We start from the raw sequence: 20,736 nt of genomic DNA, 5'->3' as shown, positions 1-20,736 counted from the left end.
AATATGATCATGGCTGATCATTCCCTCAGTACCCTATTCCTGCTTTCTCTCCATACCCCTTGATCCCTTTAGCCGTAAGGGCCACATCTAACTCCCTTTTGAATATATCTAATGAACTGGCCTCAACAACTCTCTGTGGTGGAGAATTCCACAGGTTCACAATTCTCTGAGTGAAGAAGTTTCTCCTCATCTCGGTCCTAAATGACTTACCCCTTATCCTTAGACTGTGTCCCTGGTTCTGGACTTCCCCAACATCGGGAACATTCTTCCTGCATCTAACCTGTCTAAACCCGTCAGAATTTTATACGTTTCTATGAGATCCCCTCTCATTCTTCTAAAATCCAGTGAATATAAGCCGAGCCGATCCAGTCTCTCCTCATATGTCAGTCCTGCCATCCCGGGAATCAGTCTGGTGAACCTTCGCTGCACTCCCTCAATAGCAAGAACGTCCTTCCTCAGATTAGGAGACCAAAACTGAACACAATATTCCAGGTGAGACCTCACCAAGGCCCTGTACAACTGCAGTAAGACCTCCCTGCTCCTATACTCAAATCCTCTCGCTATGAAGGACAACATACCATTTGCCTTCTTCACTGCCTGCTGTACCTGCATGCCAACTTTCAATGACTGATGTACCATGACACCCAGGTCTCGTTGCACCTTCCCTTTTCCCAATCTATCACCGTCCACATAATAATCTGCCTTCCTGTTTTTGCCACCAAAGTGGAAAGCTCACAATGGCCGACTCCTTCTAATGTTCCCATAAAGATGTCTTACTCCAGCTATACAGGGCCCTGGTGAGACCACACCTGGAGTATTGTGTACAGTTTTGGTCTCCTTACCTAAGGAAGGATATACTTGCCATAGAGGAAGTGCAGCGAAGGTTCACCAGACTGATTCCTGGGATGGGGGGATTGGCTCGGCTAATAAAGACAAGTAAAGTCATGTAAAAAAAAGGAATAGTGAGTTGAATTCTCATCCATTCATTCAATAGCCTTTCGCATTGCCAGTCATAGAATCAGAGAAGTTTACAGCACGGGAGGAGGCCATTCGGCCCATCGTGTCCGTGTTGCCCCGGCCGACCAAGAGCTACCCAGCCCAATCCCACTTTCCAGCTCTCGGTCCGTAGCCCTGCAGGTTACGGCACTTCAAGTGTACATCCAAATGTGGTGAGGGTTTCTGCCTCTACCACCCTTTCAGGCAGTGAGTTCCCCCCCAGACCCCCACCACCCTCTGGGTGAAGACATTTCCCCTCAAACCCCCTCTAAACCTCCCCCCAATTACTTTCAATCCACGCCCCCTGGTTGTTGACCCCTCTGCCAAGGGAAACAGGTCCGTCCTATCCACTCTATCCAGGTCCCTCATCATTTTATACACCTCAATCAGGTCTCCCCTCAGCCTCCTCTGTTCCAAAGTAAACAACCCCAGCCTATCCAATCTTTCCTCATCGCTAAAACTCTCCAGTCCAGGCAACATCCTGGTAAATCTCCTCTGTACCCTCTCCAGTGCAACATCCTGGTAAATCCCCTCTATACCCTCTCCAGTGCAACATCCTGGTAAATCTCCTCTGTACCCTCTCTAGTGCAACATCCTGGTAAATCTCCTCTGTACCCTCTCCAGTGCAACATCCTGGTAAATCTCCTCTGTACCCTCTCCAGTGCAACATCCTGGTAAATCTCCTCTGTACCCTCTCTAGTGCAACATCCAGGTAAATCTCCTCTGTACCCCCTCCAGTGCAACATCCTGGTAAATCTCCTCTGTACCCTCTCCAGTGCAACATCCTGGTAAATCTCCTCTGTACCCTCTCCAGTGCAACATCCTGGTAAATCTCCTCTGTACCCTCTCCAGTGCAACATCCTGGTAAATCTCCTCCATACCCTCTCCAGTGCAACATCCTGGTAAATCTCCTCTGCACCCTCTCCAGTGCAACATCCTGGTAAATCTCCTCTGTACCCTCTCTAGTGCAACATCCTGGTAAATCTCCTCTGTACCCTCTCCAGTGCAATATCCTGGTAAATCTCCTCTGTACCCTCTCTAGTGCAACATCCTGGTAAATCTCCTCTGTACCCTCTCCAGTGCAACATCCTGGTAAATCTCCTCTGTACCCTCTCCAGTGCAACATCCTGGTAAATCTCCTCTGTACCCTCTCTAGTGCAACATCCTGGTAAATCTCCTCTGTACCCTCTCCAGTGCAACATCCTGGTAAATCTCCTCTGTACCCTCTCCAGTGCAATATCCTAGTAAATCTCAAGATTCAGTTACCGTTGTCTCTGTCTGTAATAAGAACATAAGAAATAGGAGCAGGAGTCGGCCATTCAGCCCCTCGAGCCTGCTCCGCCATTTAATACGATCATGGCTGATCCGATCATGGACTCAGCTCCACTTCCCTGCCCGCCCCCTTATCCCCTTATCGGTTTAGAAACTGTCTATCTCTGTCTTAAATTTATTCAATGTCCCGGCTTCCACAGCTCTCTGGGGCAGTGAATTCCACAGATTTACAACCCTCTGAGAGAAGAAATTCCTCCTCATCTCAGTTTTAAATGGGCGGCCCCTTATTCTAAGACCATGCCCCCTAGTTCTAGTCTCCCCCATCAGTGGAAACATCCTCTCTGCATCCACCTTGTCGAGCCCCCTCATAATCTGATACGTTTCGATAAGATCACCTCTCATTCTTCTGAATTCCAATGAGTAGAGGCCCAACCTCCTCAACCTTTCCTCATAAGTCAAACCCCTCATCCCCGGAATCAACCGAGTGAACCTTCTCTGAACTGCCTCCAAAGCAAGTATATCCTTTCGTAAATACGGAGACCAAAACTGCACGCAGTACTCCAGGTGTGGCCTCACCAATACCCTGTATAACTGGAGCAAGACTTCCCTGCTTTTATACTCCATCCCCTTTGCAATAAAGGCCAAGATACCATTGGCCCTTCCTGATCACTTGCTGTACCTGCATACTAACCTTTTGTGTTTCATGCACAAGTACCCCCAGGTCCCGCTGTACTGCAGCACTTTGTAATCTTTCTCCATTTAAATAATAACTTGCTCTGCGATTTTTTTCTGCCAAAGTGCATGACCTCACACTTTCCCACATTATACTCCATCTGACAAATTTTTGCCCACTCACTTAGCCTGTCTATGTCCTTTTCCAGATTTTTTGTGTCCTCCTCACACATTGCTTTTCCTCCCATCTTTGTATCGTCAGCAAACTTGTCTACGTTACACTCAGTCCCTTCTTCCACTCTTAAAATGAGTCCTTTGGTGATTTAATCGTCCAATACGAGAACCACAGTCCCTGTCACAGGTGGGACAGATAGACGTTGAGGGAAGGGGAGGGTGGGACAGATAGACGTTGAGGGAAGGGGAGGGTGGGACAGATAGACGTTGAGGGAAGGGGAGGGTGGGACAGATAGACGTTGAGGGAAGGGGAGGGTGGGACAGATAGACGTTGAGGGAAGGGGAGGGTGGGACAGATAGACGTTGAGGGAAGGGGAGGGTGGGACAGATAGACGTTGAGGGAAGGGGAGGGTGGGACAGATAGACGTTGAGGGAAGGGGAGGGAGGGACAGATAGACGTTGAGGGAAGGGGAGGGTGGGACAGATAGACGTTGAGGGAAGGGGAGGGTGGGACAGATAGACGTTGAGGGAAGGGGAGGGTGGGACAGATAGACGTTGAGGGAAGGGGAGGGAGGGACAGATAGACGTTGAGGGAAGGGGAGGGTGGGACAGATAGACGTTGAGGGAAGGGGAGGGTGGGACAGATACACGTTGAGGGAAGGGGAGGGTGGGACAGATAGACGTTGAGGGAAGGGGAGGGTGGGACAGATAGACGTTGAGGGAAGGGGAGGGTGGGACAGATAGACGTTGAGGGAAGGGGAGGGTGGGACAGACAGACGTTGAGGGAAGGGGAGGGTGGGACAGATAGACGTTGAGGGAAGGGGAGGGTGGGACAGATAGACGTTGAGGGAAGGGGAGGGTGGGACAGATAGACGTTGAGGGAAGGGGAGGGTGGGACAGACAGACGTTGAGGGAAGGGGAGGGTGGGACAGATAGACGTTGAGGGAAGGGGAGGGTGGGACAGATAGACGTTGAGGGAAGGGGAGGGTGGGACAGATAGACGTTGAGGGAAGGGGAGGGTGGGACAGATAGACGTTGAGGGAAGGGGAGGGTGGGACAGATAGACGTTGAGGGAAGGGGAGGGTGGGACAGATAGACGTTGAGGGAAGGGGAGGGTGGGACAGATGGACGTTGTGGGAAGGGGAGGGTGGGACAGACAGACGTTGAGGGAAGGGGAGGGTGGGACAGATAGACGTTGAGGGAAGGGGAGGGTGGGACAGATAGACGTAGAGGGAAGGGGAGGGTGGGACAGATAGACGTTGAGGGAAGGGGAGGGTGGGACAGATAGACGTTGAGGGAAGGGGAGGGTGGGACAGATGGACGTTGTGGGAAGGGGAGGGTGGGACAGACAGACGTTGAGGGAAGGGGAGGGTGGGACAGATAGACGTTGAGGGAAGGGGAGGGTGGGACTGGTTTGCCGCACGCTCCTTCCGCTGCCTGCGCTTGGTTTCTGCACGCTCTCGGCGACGAGACTCGAGGTGCTCAGCGCCCTCCCGGATGCACTCCCTCCACTTAGGGCGGACTGGTCTTTGGGCCCAGGAACTCCCAGGTGTCGGTGGGGGATGTTGCACTTTATCAGGGAGGCTTTGAGGGTGGTCCCTTGTAACGTTTCCTCTGCCCACCTTTGGCCCGTTTGCCCGTGAAGGAGTTCCGAGTAGAGCGCTTGCTTTGGGGAGTCTCGTGTCTGGGGGGGACATGCGGACAATGTGGCCCTGCCCAGCGGAGCTGGTCGAGTGTGGTCAGTGCTTCGATGCTGGGGATGTTGGCCTGGTCGAGGACGCTAACGTTGGTGCGTCTGTCCTCCCGGGGGATTTGCAGGATCTCGCGGAGACATCGTTGGTGGTATTTCTCCAGCGACTTGAGAACGTGACCTCACCAATACCCTGTATAACTGTAGCAAGACTTCCCTGCTTTTATACTCCATCCCCTTTGCAATAAAGGCCAAGATTCCATTGGCCTTCCTGATCACCTGCTGTCCGTTACACCCCCCCCCCCCCGCAGGTAAGCCGGGAATTTTGGCCATCACCGTTACTGGACTCCCGCTCTACCCCTCATTCCGGTTCCACGAGGTCTGCTTGCTCGATCGTCAGGGGGAGGTCCTGCAGAGGGTGGCTCCGGAACCTACCTCCTCACCCGACACGTTCCGGGCAGAATTCCCGTCGCTCCCGGCCCGTCGATTCTACGTCAGTTTGTCCGGTCGGGAGTCGGGCGAGAGGGAGATCCGTCGGCAATCACCAACACTCAACTCTGTCACCCACACCAGAGTTCAGGTAAAGATCCTTCAACACCTTCCGGGGGCGGGGGAGGGCGCGGGGGGAAACCCGTCGATCTTTCCGTGCCCAGCGAGGGCACAACTAACGTTTGACGGGAGGCGGTCCGCGAGACTGGGCGGGGCAAAGCCACGGGTCGCGCAGAGTGAAGTTAGAGCGGTATTCGAGTTGCGCAGAACATAAAGGAATCAACTCCCTCAGGGCAAGTTAGATACAGAGTAAAGCTCCCTCGACACTGTCCCATCAAACACTCCCAGGGCAGGTACAGGGGGTTAGATACAGAGTAAAGCTCCCTCGACACTGTCCCATCAAACACTCCCAGGGCAGGTACAGGGGGTTAGATACAGAGTAAAGCTCCCTCTACACTGTCCCATCAAACACTCCCAGGGCAGGTACAGGGGGTTAGATACAGAGTAAAGCTCCCTCTACACAGTCCCATCAAACACTCCCAGGGCAGGTACAGGGGGTTAGATACAGAGTAAAGCTCCCTCTACACTGTCCCATCAAACACTCCCAGGGCAGGTACAGGGGGTTAGATACAGAGTAAAGCTCCCTCTACACTGTCCCATCAAACACTCCCAGGGCAGGTACAGGGGGTTAGATACAGAGTAAAGCTCCCTCTACACTGTCCCATCAAACACTCCCAGGGCAGGTACAGCATGGGGTTAGATACAGAGTAAAGCTCCCTCTACACTGTCCCATCAAACACTCCCAGGGCAGGTACAGGGGGTTAGATACAGAGTAAAGCTCCCTCTACACTGTCCCATCAAACACTCCCAGGGCAGGTACAGGGGGTTAGATACAGAGTAAAGCTCCCTCTACACTGTCCCATCACACACTCCCAGGGCAGGTACAGGGGGTTAGATACAGAGTAAAGCTCCCTCTACACTGTCCCATCAAACACTCCCAGGGCAGGTACAGGGGGTTAGATACAGAGTAAAGCTCCCTCTACACTGTCCCATCAAAGGTAGAAATGCAGAAATGGATTCCAGCGGAGCGTCACAGTGGGGGTGGAGATTTGGAGGTTTGGGTCAGAGGGGAGGAGTTACACATCAACGATGTCACTTCCTGTCGTGTCACAGGTTGATGCTGAGCCCAGCTTCAGGGCGGGAACCAACCTGAGCGTTTCATTCAAGATCACAAACACAGGAAAACCCTCAACGTACAAAATCCGTCTCACCGACGACCAGAACCTCACCAACACTCGGCCTTTCAGGTGAGCCATGAAGTGACGTACCAAAGGCCAAGTGCTTGGTCGCTGTAACCTATGTCCCTGTGATTCTGCCCACAGGTTTGTAGAGCTGTTATCGTGCCTTTCAGTTCTGCACGGAGCGGATTCCTGTACTGGCTGCTCTTGTATACTCTCCACCTTTTTATTCTCGTCTGCCGTCCGGACACGCCAAGGCACGCCATTAGAACATAAGAAATAGGAGCAGGAGTCGGCCATTCGGCCCCTCGAGCCTGCTCCGCCATTTAATACCATCATGGACTCAGCTCCACTTCCCTGCCCGCCCCCTTATCCCCTTATCGGTTAAGACACTGTCTATCTCTGTCTTAAATATATTCAATGTCCCGGCTTCCACAGCTCTCTGAGGCAGCGAATTCCACAGATTTACAACCCTCTGAGAGAAGAAATTCCTCCTCATCTCAGTTTTAAATGGGCGGCCCCTTATTCTAAGACCATGCCCCCTAGTTCTAGTCTCCCCCCATCAGTGGAAACATCCTCTCTGCATCCACCTCATAATCTGATACGTTTCGATAAGATCACCTCTCATTCTTCTGAATTCCAATGAGTAGAGGCCCAACCTCCTCAACCTTTCCTCATAAGTCAACCCCCTCATCCCCGGAATCAACCGAGTGAACCTTCTCTGAACTGCCTCCAAAGCAAGTATATCCTTTCGTAAATACGGAGACCAAAACTGCACGCAGTACTCCAGGTGTGGCCTCACCAATACCCTGTATAACTGGAGCAAGACTTCCCTGCTTTTATACTCCATCCCCTTTGCAATAAAGGCCAAGATACCATTGGCCCTTCCTGATCACTTGCTGTACCTGCGTACTAACCTTTTGTGTTTCATGCACAAGTAACCCCCAGGTCCCGCTGTACTGCGGCACTTTGCAATCTTTCTCCATTTAAATAATAACTTGCTCTTTGATTTTCTTTCTGCCGTCCGGAGGAGCCGGGGGTCCCAAATGGAGTGCACTCTACGCGGGAGTCCTCCGGTTATTTATTGGGGTCTTGGCCTGGAGGGTGGTGCACGGAGCAGTCCCGTGCAATCGGTTTTTAAGTCGGTTCACGGGCTCCCGGGCCACATACAATTTCTGCGGTCTGGAGGAGTCCGTGTTCCACGTGTACGTTCAGTGTGTGAGGTTGCAGCCCCCTGTTCCAATATCTGAAGGGGCTGCTCCTCAATTTCTGGCTGCACTTCAGTCCCACACTCCTGATCCTTGGGAGCCCTGTGCGGAGGGGAGGGGAGCGGGGCAGGTCCGAGGGCCTCCACGTAGGACTGCTCCTGGGGCACGGCCAAAGGGGGCCATCAGCCGGTCCAGGCAGCGGGCTGTCGAGGGGGTCGTTCAGCCCCCGACTGCCTGCCTCTCTTCCGCGGTTACATCCGGGCCAGGGTGTCCCTGGAGATGGGAGCACGCGGTGTCCACCGGTACGCTCGCGGCCTTCCGCGAGAGGTGGGCGCCGGAGGGACTGGAGTGCACCGTCACCCCGCCGGCAACAGAATCTTAAGTTGACTTAAGTTTCCTGTAAAACGTTGATTGGCTTAATTGTCGGTTTTAGTGCCATGCCCCCCGATAATAAGAGAGCATTTAATTTATGGTTAGCAATTAAAATAGTTGTAGATCTGTTGAATTGCGACTGGGATGTTCACAAAACTCAGTAACAGTCAGGCCTGGGACCGTTCAATCTCGCCTCGACCTTCTCCAAGGCTTTCAAGAGTCATTCTTCCCGAAATTGTGCGGTGCCGAGAGTCGGACACAAGACTCCAAGCTGCGGCTGAAATAGTGATTTGCAAAAAGCTTGAGCCATAACGTCTCTCTCTCTTGCTCTCTCTCTCTCTCTCTCTCTCTCTCTCTCTCTTTCAGTACCGACATCAGCACCAACGAGACGGTGGAAGGTACGTGGGTAGTTTCAGCTCTGGATGACACGGAACCAGGAACGCTAATAACATTAACTGTGGAGGCACAGTCTGCATTTGATCTCGGATACAGTGTCGTCCAGCTCACAGTAACCAGTCAGGTACAGTGTCCACACCTGGAGCACTGCGTGCAGTTTTGGTCTCCGTATTTAAGGAGGGATACACTTGCTTTGGAGGCAGTTCAGAGAAGGTTCACTCGGTTGGTCCCGGGAGATGAGGGAGTTGTCTTATGAGGAAAGGTTGAGGAGGTTGGGGCCTCTACTCATTGGAGTTCAGAAGAATGAGAGGTGATCTTATCGAAACGTATCAGATTATGAGGGGGGCTCGACAAGGTGGATGCAGAGAGGATGTTCCCACTGATGGGGGAGACTAGAACTAGGGGGCATGGTCTTAGAATAAGGGGCCGCCCATTTAAAACTGAGATGAGGAGGAATTTCTTCTCTCAGAGGGTTGTAAATCTGTGGAATTCTCTGCCTCAGAGAGCTGTGGAGGCCGGGACATTGAATGTATTTAAGACAGAGATAGACAGATTCTTAACCGATAAGGGGATAAGGGGGCGGGCAGGGAAGTGGAGCTGAGTCTATGATCGGATCAGCCATTAAATGGCGGAGCAGGCTCGAGGGGCCGAATGGCCCGCTCCTGCTCCTGTTTCTGATGTTAGCCGCAGGATCGGTGCTGGGTAGCGTCCTTGATGGTGGATGGTCCAAGGCTTCGTTGCGGGGGGGGGAGGGGTCGCGTACGATACGCGTTGTAGTTGGCGATTGGGCAAAGTTCACGCGAGCTGACGCGAGTGACCCAAACTTCTCTTTCCCCCTCCCCCCCCCCCGTCCTCCTCCTCCCCGCTCCCCGCTCCCCCCTCCCCCCCCCCCCACACACAGGTCGAGGACGTTACCCCGCCGAGCTGCGTCATCACCTCGCTCAGCAAGGCCTGCCGGACACACGCACGCGGGGCTTGCGGCCTGCAGCACTGGTGGCTGGAGGCCGCCTTCACGGAGAATGGCGGTGGGACAGGGCGGCTGTCCGTCTTGGCCCGACGGGGCAACGGCTCGCTGGCCCGGCAGGAGGAAGAGAAGGAGGAGGAGGAGGAGGAGGGGGGGCGGGGCGGAAGGCACACCGGCTCCACCCGAGTGCGCTACCGTGCCTCCTGCTGCTGGCCGGAGGTGGAGCTGCTGGCCGTGGACGGGGCAGGCAACGTGGGCAGGTGCGCGGCACGCTCCGGCGGGCGGGGGCGGAGCTGGGCGCAGAGCAACGCGGCGGCCTTGCTGGCCGGGTGCCTGCTCCCCTGCCTGACGAAGTGGCTGGCCTGAAGCACGAGTGGGATTCTCCGGGGAGCTCCGAGCCAAAAAAAAAAAAAAACCGCACGCTCAGCCCCCGGGAGTCGGCGCGCATGTGCGCAGATGTAAGACTGATTCCCTCTGCATTGGCGAGAGCATTTGAGTGTCGGAGCAGGGAGGCCTTACTGCAGGGCCTTGGTGAGGCCACACCTGGAGTATTGTGTGCAGTTTTGGTCTCCTAATCTGAGGAAGGACGTTCTTGCTATTGAGGGAGTGCAGCGAAGATTCACCAGACTGATTCCCGGGATGGCAGGACTGACATATGAGGAGAGACTGGATCGACTGGGCCTGTATTCACTCTTCTAAATTCCAATGAGAGGGGATCTATCTCATAGAAACTTATAAAATTCTGTCGGGACTGGACAGGTTAGATGCGGGAAGAATGTTCCCGATGTAGGGGAAGTCCAGAACCAGGGGTCACAGTCTAAGGGTAAGGGGTAAGCCATTTAGGAGCGAGATGAGGAGAAACTTCACGTGCGAGTCAGAGTAGGAATCGCAGGACAGCTCAGATGAATACCTGGCTGGAGCAGTGGTGCATGAGGGAGGGATTCAAATTCCTGGGGCATTGGAACAGGTTCTGGGGGAGGTGGGACCAGTACAAACCGGACGGTCTGCACCTGGGCAGGACCGGAACCAATGTCCGAGGGGGAGTGTTTGCTAGTGCTGTTGGGGAGGGCCCAGTCCCCATAACCCCCTATTCCCTTATCTGTCTTAAATATATTCAATGACCCAGCCTCCACAGCTCTCTGGGGCAGCGAATTCCACAAATTTACAACCCTCTGAGAGAAGAAATTCCTCCTCATCTCAGTTTTAAATGGGCGGCTCCTTATTCTAAGACCAAGCCCCCTAGTTCTAGTCTCCCCCATCAGTGGAAACATCCTCTCTGCATCCACCTTGTCGAACCCCCTCATAATCTGATACGTTTCAATAAGATCACCTCTCATTCTTCTGAACTCCAATGAGTAGAGGCCCAACCTCCTCAACCTTTCCTCATAAGTCAACCCCCTCATCCCCGGAATCAACCGAGTGAACCTTCTCTGAACTGCCTCCAAAGCAAGTATATCCTTTCGTAAATACGGAGACCAAAACTGCACGCAGTACTCCAGGTGTGGCCTCACCAATACCCTGTATAGCTGTAGCAAGACTTCCCTGCTTTTATACTCCATCCCCTTTGCGACAAAGGCCAGGATACCATTGGCCTTCCTGATCACCTGCTGTACCTGCATGCTAACCTTTTGTGTTTACATAAGAACATAAGAAATAGGAGCAGGAGTGGGCCATTCGGCCCCTCGAGCCTGCTCTGCCATTTAATACAATCATGGCTGATCCGATCATGGACTCAGCTCCACTTCCCTGCCCGCCCCCTTATCCCCTTAACACTTAAGAAACTGTCTATCTCTGTCTTAAATATATTCAATGACCCAGCCTCCACAGCTCTCTGAGGCAGAGAATTCCACAGATTTACAACCCTCTGAGAGAAGAAATTCCTCCTCATCTCAGTTTTAAATGGGCGGCCCCTTATTCTAAGACCATGCCCCCTAGTTCTAGTCTCCCCCATCAGTGGAAACATCCTCTCTGCATCCACCTTGTCGAGCTCCCTCATAATCTTATAAGCTCTGGAACTCCCTCCCTAAACCTCTCCGCCTCTCTCTCTTCTCCTTTAAGACGCTCCTTAAAACCTCCGTCTTTGACCAAGCTCTGGGTCACCTGCCGTAATTTCTTCTTATGTGGCTCAGTGTTAAATTTATTGTTTTTGACTTATAACACTCCTATGAAGCACCTTGGGACATTTTACTACATTAAAGGCGCTAGTTAAATGAAAGTTGTTCTTACCCACACAAAACAGCCCTGAAAAAAATTGGGGCCGTTCCATTCAGGTGTACATTAATCTTAATTACTGCCAAACGACCTCTCTGGCCCGGAAAACTTAATTTTACAAATGTGGCATCTCATTCCCTGGGAATTGAATTATTGTTGGAGATTTGAAAAATAAAAATTAAAAAATATATTGCGTTTTTTTCTCTGTCTTCTTTCTTTCTTGATCCTATATTTCTTTCCCTCTCTTTATTTCACTCTCTGTAAATGATTTGATATAAATTTTCTCATTTATACTTCCTGCTTTGGCTGGTGTGTGGCTCAAGTGAGGATTCTCCAAACTGATTGGTTGAAGAGCCTTGCTGTTGCTCACACACGCTCACAGATCTCCTGGAGAGGGCGCCGCGTTGTTACCATAGGAACAGGAGGAGGCCCATTCAGCCCCTCGAGTCTGTTACACAGGAACAGGAGAAGGCCCATTCAGCCCCTCGAGCCTGTTACCATAGGAACAGGAGGAGGCCCATTCAGCCCCTCGAACCTGTTACACAGGAACAGGAGGAGGCCCATTCAGCCCCTCGAACCTGTTACACAGGATCAGGAGGAGGCCCATTCAGCCCCTCGAGCCTGTTACACAGGAACAGGAGGAGGACCATTCAGCCCCTCGAGCCTGTTACACAGGAACAGGAGGAGGCCCATTCAGCCCCTCGAGCCTGATACACAGGAACAGGAGGAGGCCATTCGGCCCTTCGAGTCTGTTACACAGGAACAGGAGGAGGCCCATTCAGCCCCTCGAGCCTGTTACACAGGAACAGGAGGAGGCCCATTCAGCCCCTCGAGCCTGTTACACAGGAACAGGAGGAGGCCCATTCAGCCCCTCGAGCCTGTTACACAGGAACAGGAGGAGGCCCATTCAGCCCCTCGAGCCTGTTACACAGGAACAGGAGTGGGCCATTCAGCCCCTCGAGCCTGTTACACAGGAACAGGAGGAGGCCCATTCAGCCCCTCGAGCCTGTTACACAGGAACAGGAGGAGGCCCATTCTGCCCCTCGAGCCTGTTGCGATTATCCCGGATATTGTAAGGGTCCGACAGGGGGGTCTGCCCTCAGTGAAGTGCCTCTTCCCCAAAAGAGTCTACGGAGCTGTGGCTTCACCAGTTACTGAGACAGAAGACTCTGAGGTTTATTTCAAGAACCGATCAGCAATGTACAGTTGGTGCGTCCGTCTATCGCAACGTTAACAGTTCGACAAAAAAAGTTGAAAAAAATTACAACCTTATTACCGGTCGAGAATCTATCTTTTAAATCTAAACTTCGTTGCAGTATTACACTTCTTAAAATAGTTTCAGCGGGATATCCAACAATGATCAAGGTAGCAGTTACCGTCAATCCCCGAGGGATGGTGGTGTAGGCCACAGGGCAGGCACCATGCCTTCTGCCTTGCTCTGTAGTCAAGAAACACGTTTGTCCGGTCTAGGCGAGTCCAACTCTCTCATTCGAGCTTTCAACATGTGTCTACATGTGTACACTGTTCAGTACTCGCCGGTGTCATCATCGGCAGTCCCTCGGAGTCGAGGAAGACTTGCTTCCACTCTTAACACAAGTCCTGAGGTGACTGAACAGTCCAATACGGGAACCACAGTCCCTGTCACAGGGTGGGACAGATAGACGTTGAGGGAAGGGGAGGGTGGGACAGATAGACATTGAGGGAAGGGGAGTGTGGGACAGATAGACGTTGAGGGAAGGGGAGGGTGGGACAGACAGACGTTGAGGGAAGGGGAGGGTGGGACAGATAGACGTTGAGGGAAGGGGAGGGTGGGACAGATAGACGTTGAGGGAAGGGGAGGGTGGGACTGGTTTGCCGCACGCTCCTTCCGCTGCCTGCGCTTGGTTTCTGCACGCTCTCGGCGACGAGACTCGAGGTGCTCAGCGCCCTCCCGGATGCACTTCCTCCACTTAGGGCGGACTGGTCTTTGGGCCGGGGACTCCTAGGGGTCGGTGGGGATGTTGCACTTTATCAGGGAGGCTTTGAGGGTGGTCCCTTGTAACGTTTCCTCTGCCCACCTTTGGCCCGTTTGCCCGTGAAGGAGTTCCGAGTAGAGCACTCGCTTTGGGGAGTCTCGTGTCTGGGGGACATGCGGACAATGTGGCCCTGCCCAGCGGAGCTGGTCGAGTGTGGTCAGTGCTTCGATGCTGGGGATGTTGGGCCTGGTCGAGGACGCTAACGTTGGTGCGTCTGTCCTCCCGGGGGATTTGCAGGATCTCGCGGAGACATCGTTGGTGGTATTTCTCCAGCGACTTGAGGTGTCTACTGTACATGGTCCATGTCTCTGAGCCATACAGGAGGGCGGGTATCACTACAGCCCTGTAGACCATGAGCTGGGGGTGAGGTACCTACTGTACACGGTCCATGTCTCTGAGCCATACAGGAGGGCGGGTATCACTACAGCCCTGTAGACCATGAGCTGGGGGTGAGGTACCTACTGTACATGGTCCATGTCTCTGAGCCATACAGGAGGGCGGGTATCACTACAGCCCTGTAGACCATGAGCTGGGGGTGAGGTACCTACTGTACATGGTCCATGTCTCTGGGCCATACAGGAGGGCGGGTATCACTACAGCCCTGTAGACCATGAGCTTGGTGGTGGATTTGAGGGCCTGGTCTTCAAACACTCTTATCCTCAGGTGGCCGAAGGCTGCACTGGCGCACTGGAGGCGGTGTTGGATCTCGTCGCCAATGTCTGCCCTTGGTGATAGGAGGCTCCCGAGGTATGGGAAATGGTCCACGTTGTCCAGGGCCGGGCCGTGGATCTTGATGACTGGGGGGCAGTGCTGTGCGGTGAGGAGGACCTTTGTCTTACGGGTGTTTAGCGTAAGGCCCATACTTTCGTACGCCTGGTGTATCAGCAGGTGAGATGACCGAGTGAATCCCTTCCCACACTCAGAGCAGGTACACTAGGGGAGAGACCGTTCACCTGCTCAGTGTGTGGGAAGGGATTCACTCAGTCACCCCAGCCTGCTGAGACACCAGCGAGTTCACAAATGACTAGGGCTTGGATTTTGCTGTTGTTAATCACATCCCGACTAAATCGTGTTCATTCTGTTTAGTTGGAGTTTGCTTCTGCTGATGTTAATAATCCTTCAACTAGGCTCAAGTTTAATATCTTGATATTTCAAAGAACAGTGTGTGGCTATTTGATGTCTCCAAGATAAGAAGGGACTAATTGCATGTCCTGTCACTGACTGCTCCATTTTTGACCGGGGCGGAGGAGCGGCAAGAGATCGGGGGCGTAGGAGGGGCGAGAGATCGGGGCGGAGGAGCGGCGAGGGATTGGGGCGGAGGAGCGGGGAATGATCGGGGCGGAGGAGCGGCGAGAGATCGGGGGCGGAGGAGGGGCGAGAGATCGGGGCGGAGGAGTATTGAGAGATCGGGGGCGGAGGAGCAGCGAGAGATCGGGGCGGAGGAGCGGCGAGAGATCGGGGCGGAGGAGCGGCGAGGGATCGGGGCGGAGGAGCGGCGAGAGATCGGGGCGGAGGAGCGGCGAGGGATCGGGGCGGAGGAGCGGCGAGAGATCGGGGGCGGAGGAGCGGCGAGAGATCGGGGCGGAGGAGCGGCGAGAGATCGGGGCGGAGGAGCGGCGAGAGATCGGGGGCGGAGGAGCGGCGAGAGATCGGGGCGGAGGAGCGGTGACAGATTGTGGAGGGACGTGATCGGGGCCCAGGAGAGGCGAGGGCCCAGGCCCAGGGCCCAGCCCACACACTGTGCGATATGTTGTGAGCACTGGGTCTGTGCAGCAGAGCTTGTCTCCAGCCGTCCTGGTTAACCCTTGCCCCTGGACTAAGACCTCGCTCTGTCAAGCCCCGTGTGGTGGCTGGTGTACAACGGTCACCCCACGTTAAAACAATCCACCCACAGGCACCTTCCACCCTTCAGGATGTAGTTCGGGATCTGGGAATATCAGCTCCTTCATCGAAACACCTGGGAACTCATCCCTTTTTGGCCTGGAAGCAAGTCTTCCTCGATACGACAGACCGCCTAATACCATTGTTCAGTTTACCACCAATAGGCAAGAGGGGAAGATGCTATTTCTTTCTGATAGACTATCCCGATTAGGCCGTTCAGGCTGACTGCTTATTTCAACAATTGTCTACACTGGTTTAAGAAGTTAATAAAGTTACTTATCCAGGGTCACACCTGAAGGTGAGAATTCTTTCTTAGCCGGGAATTCCAAATCCTTATTTTTACAGAAGTTACAGGGTAGAATTTTGAAGGAAGTTATAAAGTGATGTCTTATTTTTGAAGAGGTTATAAGGCAGAATTCCTTCACACTTTCAGGAGTGAAGTAAGGAACAACTTCAACACACAAAGGGTGGAACAAGTTTGGAACTCACTTCTGCAAACGGCAATCGATGCTGGGTTAATTGTACAGCACCCAGCACCCAGCACCCTAGACACAGCACCCAGCACCCTAGACCCAACACCCGGCACCCAACACCCTAGACCCAGCACCCAGCACCCTAGACCCAGCACCCAGCACCCAGCACCTTAGACCCAGCACCCAACACCCAGCACCCTACACACAGCACCCTACACACAGCACCCTAGACCCAACACCCAACACCCAACACCCAACACCCAGCACCCAACACCCAGCACCCAACACCCAACACCCTATACCCAGCACCCAACACCCAACACCCAGCACCCAGCACCCAGCACCCAACACCCAGCACCCAGCACCCAACACCCAGCACCCAACACCCAGCACCCTAGACCCAACACCCAGCACCCAGCACACAGCACCCAACACACAGGGCCATCTTGTCCCCCAGTGACCAGCCCTCTGGTTTCTATTGGAAGGGGGTAAGGAGAGCGAGCACCAGACAGGAGGCCATTGCGATGTAGTGGCGGGATTGGCTCCAGTGCCCGCCAGACGGGCTAGAATTCTGCGGTGTGGTAGACATCTCACTGGCAGTCGACGACGGGTGAGCGGTAGACGTCTGGCGAGCGGTAGACGTCTGGCGTGCGGTAGACGACGGGTGAGCGGTAGACGAAGGCCATGCCCTCAGGACGCACCGCCCGATATTCCCCGCTCGGTCCACCCCGACCAGCTCCACCGCGGGGAAACAGCAGGAGGCGGTGTAATTCACGCCGGCGCTCGCGTTGCCCGCCAGCGCGCCCATCTCCAGGCTCCCGTTGCCGCCCCGGCTGTAGACCCGGGCGAGGCCCGTCCCCGAGTCGCGGAACACGGCCTCCGCCCGCCACGTCTCCTCGCTGCAGTTGGCGGCCGGGCTCTGGGGGCAGGCGCCGTCCAGGGGGGTCACCAGGCACGTGGGAGGTCGGAGGTCCTCGACCTGCGGGCGGGGAGGCAGCGGGTTAAAGGAGGTACTCCCTCAGTACTGCCCCTCCGACAGTGCGGCGCTCCCTCAGTACTGCCCCTCCCACAGTGCGGCGCTCCCTCAGTACTGCCCCTCCCACAGTGCGGCGCTCCCTCAGTACTGCCCCTCCGACAGTGCGGCACTCCCTCAGTACGGCCCCTCCGACAGTGCGGCGCTCCCTCAGTACTGCCCCTCCGACAGTGCGGCACTCCCTCAGTACTGCCCCTCCGACAGTGCGGCGCTCCCTCAGTACTGCCCCTCCGACAGTGCGGCGCTCCCTCAGTACGGCCCCTCCGACAGTGCGGCGCTCCCTCAGTACTGCCCCTCCGACAGTGTGGCGCTCCCTCAGTACTGCCCCTCCGACAGTGCGGGGCTCCCTCAGTACTGCCCCTCCGACAGTGCGGTGCTCCCTCAGTACTGCCCCTCCCACAGTGCGGCGCTCCCTCAGTACTGCCCCTCCGACAGTGCGGCGCTCCCTCAGTACTGCCCCTCCGACAGTGCGGCGCTCCCTCAGTACTGCCCCTCCGACAGTGCGGTGCTCCCTCAGTACTGCCCCTCCCACAGTGCGGCGCTCCCTCAGTACTGCCCCTCCGACAGTGCGGCGCTCCCTCAGTACTGCCCCTCCGACAGTGCGGCGCTCCCTCAGTACTGCCCCTCCGACAGTGCGGCGCTCCCTCAGTACTGCCCCTCCGACAGTGCGGCGCTCCCTCAGTACTGCCCCTCCGACAGTGTGGCGCTCCCTCAGTACTGCCCCTCCGACAGTGCGGCGCTCCCTCAATACTGCCCCTCCGACAGTGCGGGGCTCCCTCAGTACTGCCCCTCCGACAGTGCGGTGCTCCCTCAATACTGCCCCTCCGACAGTGCGGTGCTCCCTCAGTACTGCCCCTCCGACAGTGCGGCGCTCCCTCAGTACTGCCCCTCCGACAGTGCGGCGCTCCCTCAGTACTGCCCCTCCGACAGTGCAATGCTCCCTCAGTACTGCCCCTCTGACAGTGCGGCGCTCCCTCAGTACTGCCCCTCCGACAGTGTGGCACTCCCTCAGTACTGCCCCTCTGACAGTGCGACGCTCCCTCAGTACTGACCCTCCGACAGTGCGGCGCTCCCTCAGTACTGCCCCTCCGACAGTGTGGCACTCCCTCAGTACTGCCCCTCTGACAGTGCGACGCTCCCTCAGTACTGACCCTTCGACAGTGCGGCGCTCCCTCAGTACTGCCCCTCCGACAGTGCGACGCTCCCTCAGTACTGCCCCTCCGACAGTGCGGCACTCCCTCAGTTCTGCCCCTCCGACAGTGCGGCGCTCCCTCAGTACTGCCCCTCCGACAGTACGGCACTCCCTCAGTACTGCCCCTCCAACAGTGCAGTGCTCCCTCAGTACTGCCCCTCCGACAGTGCGGAACTCCCTCAGTTCTGCCCCTCCGACAGTGCGGCGCTCCCTCAGTACTGCCCCTCCGACAGTGCGGCGCTCCCTCAGTACTGCCCCTCCGACAGTGCGGCGCTCCCTCAGTACTGCCCCTCCGACAGTGCGGAGCTCCCTCAGTACTGACCCTCCGAGTGGCCGACTGTTGTAAGAACAAGTGCTGATGAAATGACAACAAAATGGTCGCATGGCGAGCGCCAGTGATCAGAGTGGTGTTGGGAGACACCTTGCTGTGTGAGTGAGTGTTTGAGTGTGTCTGAGTGAATGTGAGTGTGAGTGTTTGAGTGTGTCTGAGTGAGTGTGAGTGTTTGAGTGTGTCTGAGTGAGTGTGAGTGTGAGTGTTTGAGTGTGTCTGAATGTGAGTGTGAGTGTGAGTGTTTGAGTGTGTCTGAGTGAGTGTGAGTGTGAGTGTTTGAGTGTGTCTGAATGTGAGTGTGAGTGTGAGTGTTTGAGTGTGTCTGAGTGAGTGTGAGTGTGAGTGTGAGTGTTTGAGTGTGTCTGAGTGAGTGTGAGTGTTTGAGTGTTTGAGTGTGTCTGAATGTGAGTGTGAGTGTGAGTGTGAGTGTTTGAGTGTGTCTGAATGTGAGTGTGAGTGTGTGAGTGAGTGTGAGTGTGTCTGAGTGAGTGTGAGTGTGAGTGTGAGAGTGAGTGTGAGTGTGAGAGTGTGTTTGAATGTGAGTGTGAGTGTGAGAGTGAGTGTGAGTGTGAGAGTGTGTTTGAATGTGAGTGTGAGTGTTTGAGTGTGAGTGTGAGTGTGAGTGTGAGTGTGAGAGTGAGTGTGAGAGTGAGTGTGAGAGTGTGTTTGAATGTGAGTGTGAGTGTGTGTGAGTGTTTGAGTGTGTCTGAGTGATTGTGAGTGTGAGTGAGTGTGTGAGTGTGAGAGTGAGTGTGAGTGTGAGAGTGAGTGTGAGTGTGAGTGTGAGTGTGAGTGTGAGTGTGAGAGTGAGTGTGTCTGTGAGTGTGAGTGTGAGTGTGAGGGTGAGAGTGAGAGTGAGAGTGAGTGTGAGTGTGAGTGTGAGTGTGAGTGTGAGTGTGTCTGTGAGTGTGAGTGTGAGTGTGAGGGTGAGAGTGAGAGTGAGTGTGAGTGTGAGTGTGAGAGTGTGTTTGAATGTGAGTGTGAGTGTGAGAGTGAGTGTGAGTGTGAGAGTGTGTTTGAATGTGAGTGTGAGTGTTTGAGTGTGAGTGTGAGTGTGAGTGTGAGAGTGAGTGTGAGAGTGAGTGTGAGTGTGAGAGTGTGTTTGAATGTGAGTGTGAGTGTGTGTGAGTGTTTGAGTGTGTCTGAGTGATTGTGAGTGTGAGTGAGTGTGTGAGTGTGAGAGTGAGTGTGAGAGTGAGTGTGAGTGTGAGTGTGAGTGTGAGTGTGAGAGTGAGTGTGTCTGTGAGGGTGAGAGTGAGAGTGAGAGTGAGAGTGAGTGTGAGTGTGAGTGTGAGTGTGAGAGTGAGTGTGAGTGTGAGTGTGAGTGTGAGTGTGAGTGTGTCTGTGAGTGTGAGTGTGAGTGTGAGGGTGAGAGTGAGAGTGAGAGTGAGTGTGAGTGTGAGAGTGAGTGTGAGTGTGAGGGTGAGAGTGAGAGTGAGAGTGAGAGTGAGTGTGAGTGTGAGTGTGAGTGTGAGAGTGAGTGTGAGTGTGAGTGTGAGTGTGAGAGTGAGTGTGTCTGTGAGTGTGAGTGTTTGAGTGTTTGAGTGTGTCTGAATGTGAGTGTGAGTGTGAGTGTGAGTGTTTGAGTGTGTCTGAATGTGAGTGTGAGTGTGTGAGTGAGTGTGAGTGTGTCTGAGTGAGTGTGAGTGTGAGTGTGAGAGTGAGTGTGAGTGTGAGAGTGTGTTTGAATGTGAGTGTGAGTGTGAGAGTGAGTGTGAGTGTGAGAGTGTGTGTGAGTGTGAGTGTGAGAGTGAGTGTGAGTGTGAGTGTGAGAGTGTGTTTGAATGTGAGTGTGAGTGTGTGTGAGTGTTTGAGTGTGTCTGAGTGATTGTGAGTGTGAGTGAGTGTGTGAGTGTGAGTGTGAGTGTGAGTGTGAGTGTGTAAAGATGCCTCACCTGGTTCCTGACTGTGACCTCCAGGATCCCGTAGTTGAAGTTGCCGGTATCTGGGCACGAGGCCTCGATGGTGATGGTCACCGCCGTTCCTGGGGCCGTGGTGTTGGGCACCGAGAAATAGGCCGTGCCTTCCACTGTCTCGTTCCCTCCAACAGTCGCACTGAGCGAGGGAGGGGGGAGTGAGGGGGGAGTGAGGGGGAGAGAGGGAGAGGGGGGAGAGAGGGGGGAGTGAGG

The 20,736-nt window shown here is 54.6% G+C and overlaps 2 protein-coding genes across 2 annotated transcripts in view; one reads left to right on the top strand and one right to left on the bottom strand.

Moving 5' to 3' along the window:
* LOC139251261 (von Willebrand factor A domain-containing protein 7-like) overlaps nt 1-9,837 on the top strand; it is an 88,866-nt gene extending 79,029 nt beyond the window's left edge. The window contains exons 15-18 of the mRNA XM_070873231.1: nt 5,116-5,384; nt 6,467-6,600; nt 8,478-8,631; nt 9,409-9,837. Of these exons, the coding sequence (XP_070729332.1) occupies nt 5,116-5,384; nt 6,467-6,600; nt 8,478-8,631; nt 9,409-9,837 (986 nt within the window). The remainder of the gene's footprint in view (nt 1-5,115; nt 5,385-6,466; nt 6,601-8,477; nt 8,632-9,408) is intronic.
* A 6,689-nt stretch (nt 9,838-16,526) lies between these two features.
* The window catches only part of LOC139251260 (von Willebrand factor A domain-containing protein 7-like), a 122,705-nt gene continuing 118,495 nt past the window's right edge, over nt 16,527-20,736 (bottom strand). Inside the window, exons 15-16 of the mRNA XM_070873230.1 lie at nt 20,503-20,662; nt 16,527-17,030 (exon numbers count right to left, since the gene is read on the bottom strand). Of these exons, the coding sequence (XP_070729331.1) occupies nt 16,527-17,030; nt 20,503-20,662 (664 nt within the window). The remainder of the gene's footprint in view (nt 17,031-20,502; nt 20,663-20,736) is intronic.

The sequence above is a fragment of the Pristiophorus japonicus genome, unplaced genomic scaffold (genome assembly GCF_044704955.1).
Source record: "Pristiophorus japonicus isolate sPriJap1 unplaced genomic scaffold, sPriJap1.hap1 HAP1_SCAFFOLD_428, whole genome shotgun sequence".
NCBI lineage: Eukaryota > Metazoa > Chordata > Chondrichthyes > Pristiophoridae > Pristiophorus > Pristiophorus japonicus.
The sequence above is the reverse complement of the archived record's forward strand: the minus strand, read 5'-3'. Positions and strand labels throughout refer to the sequence as shown.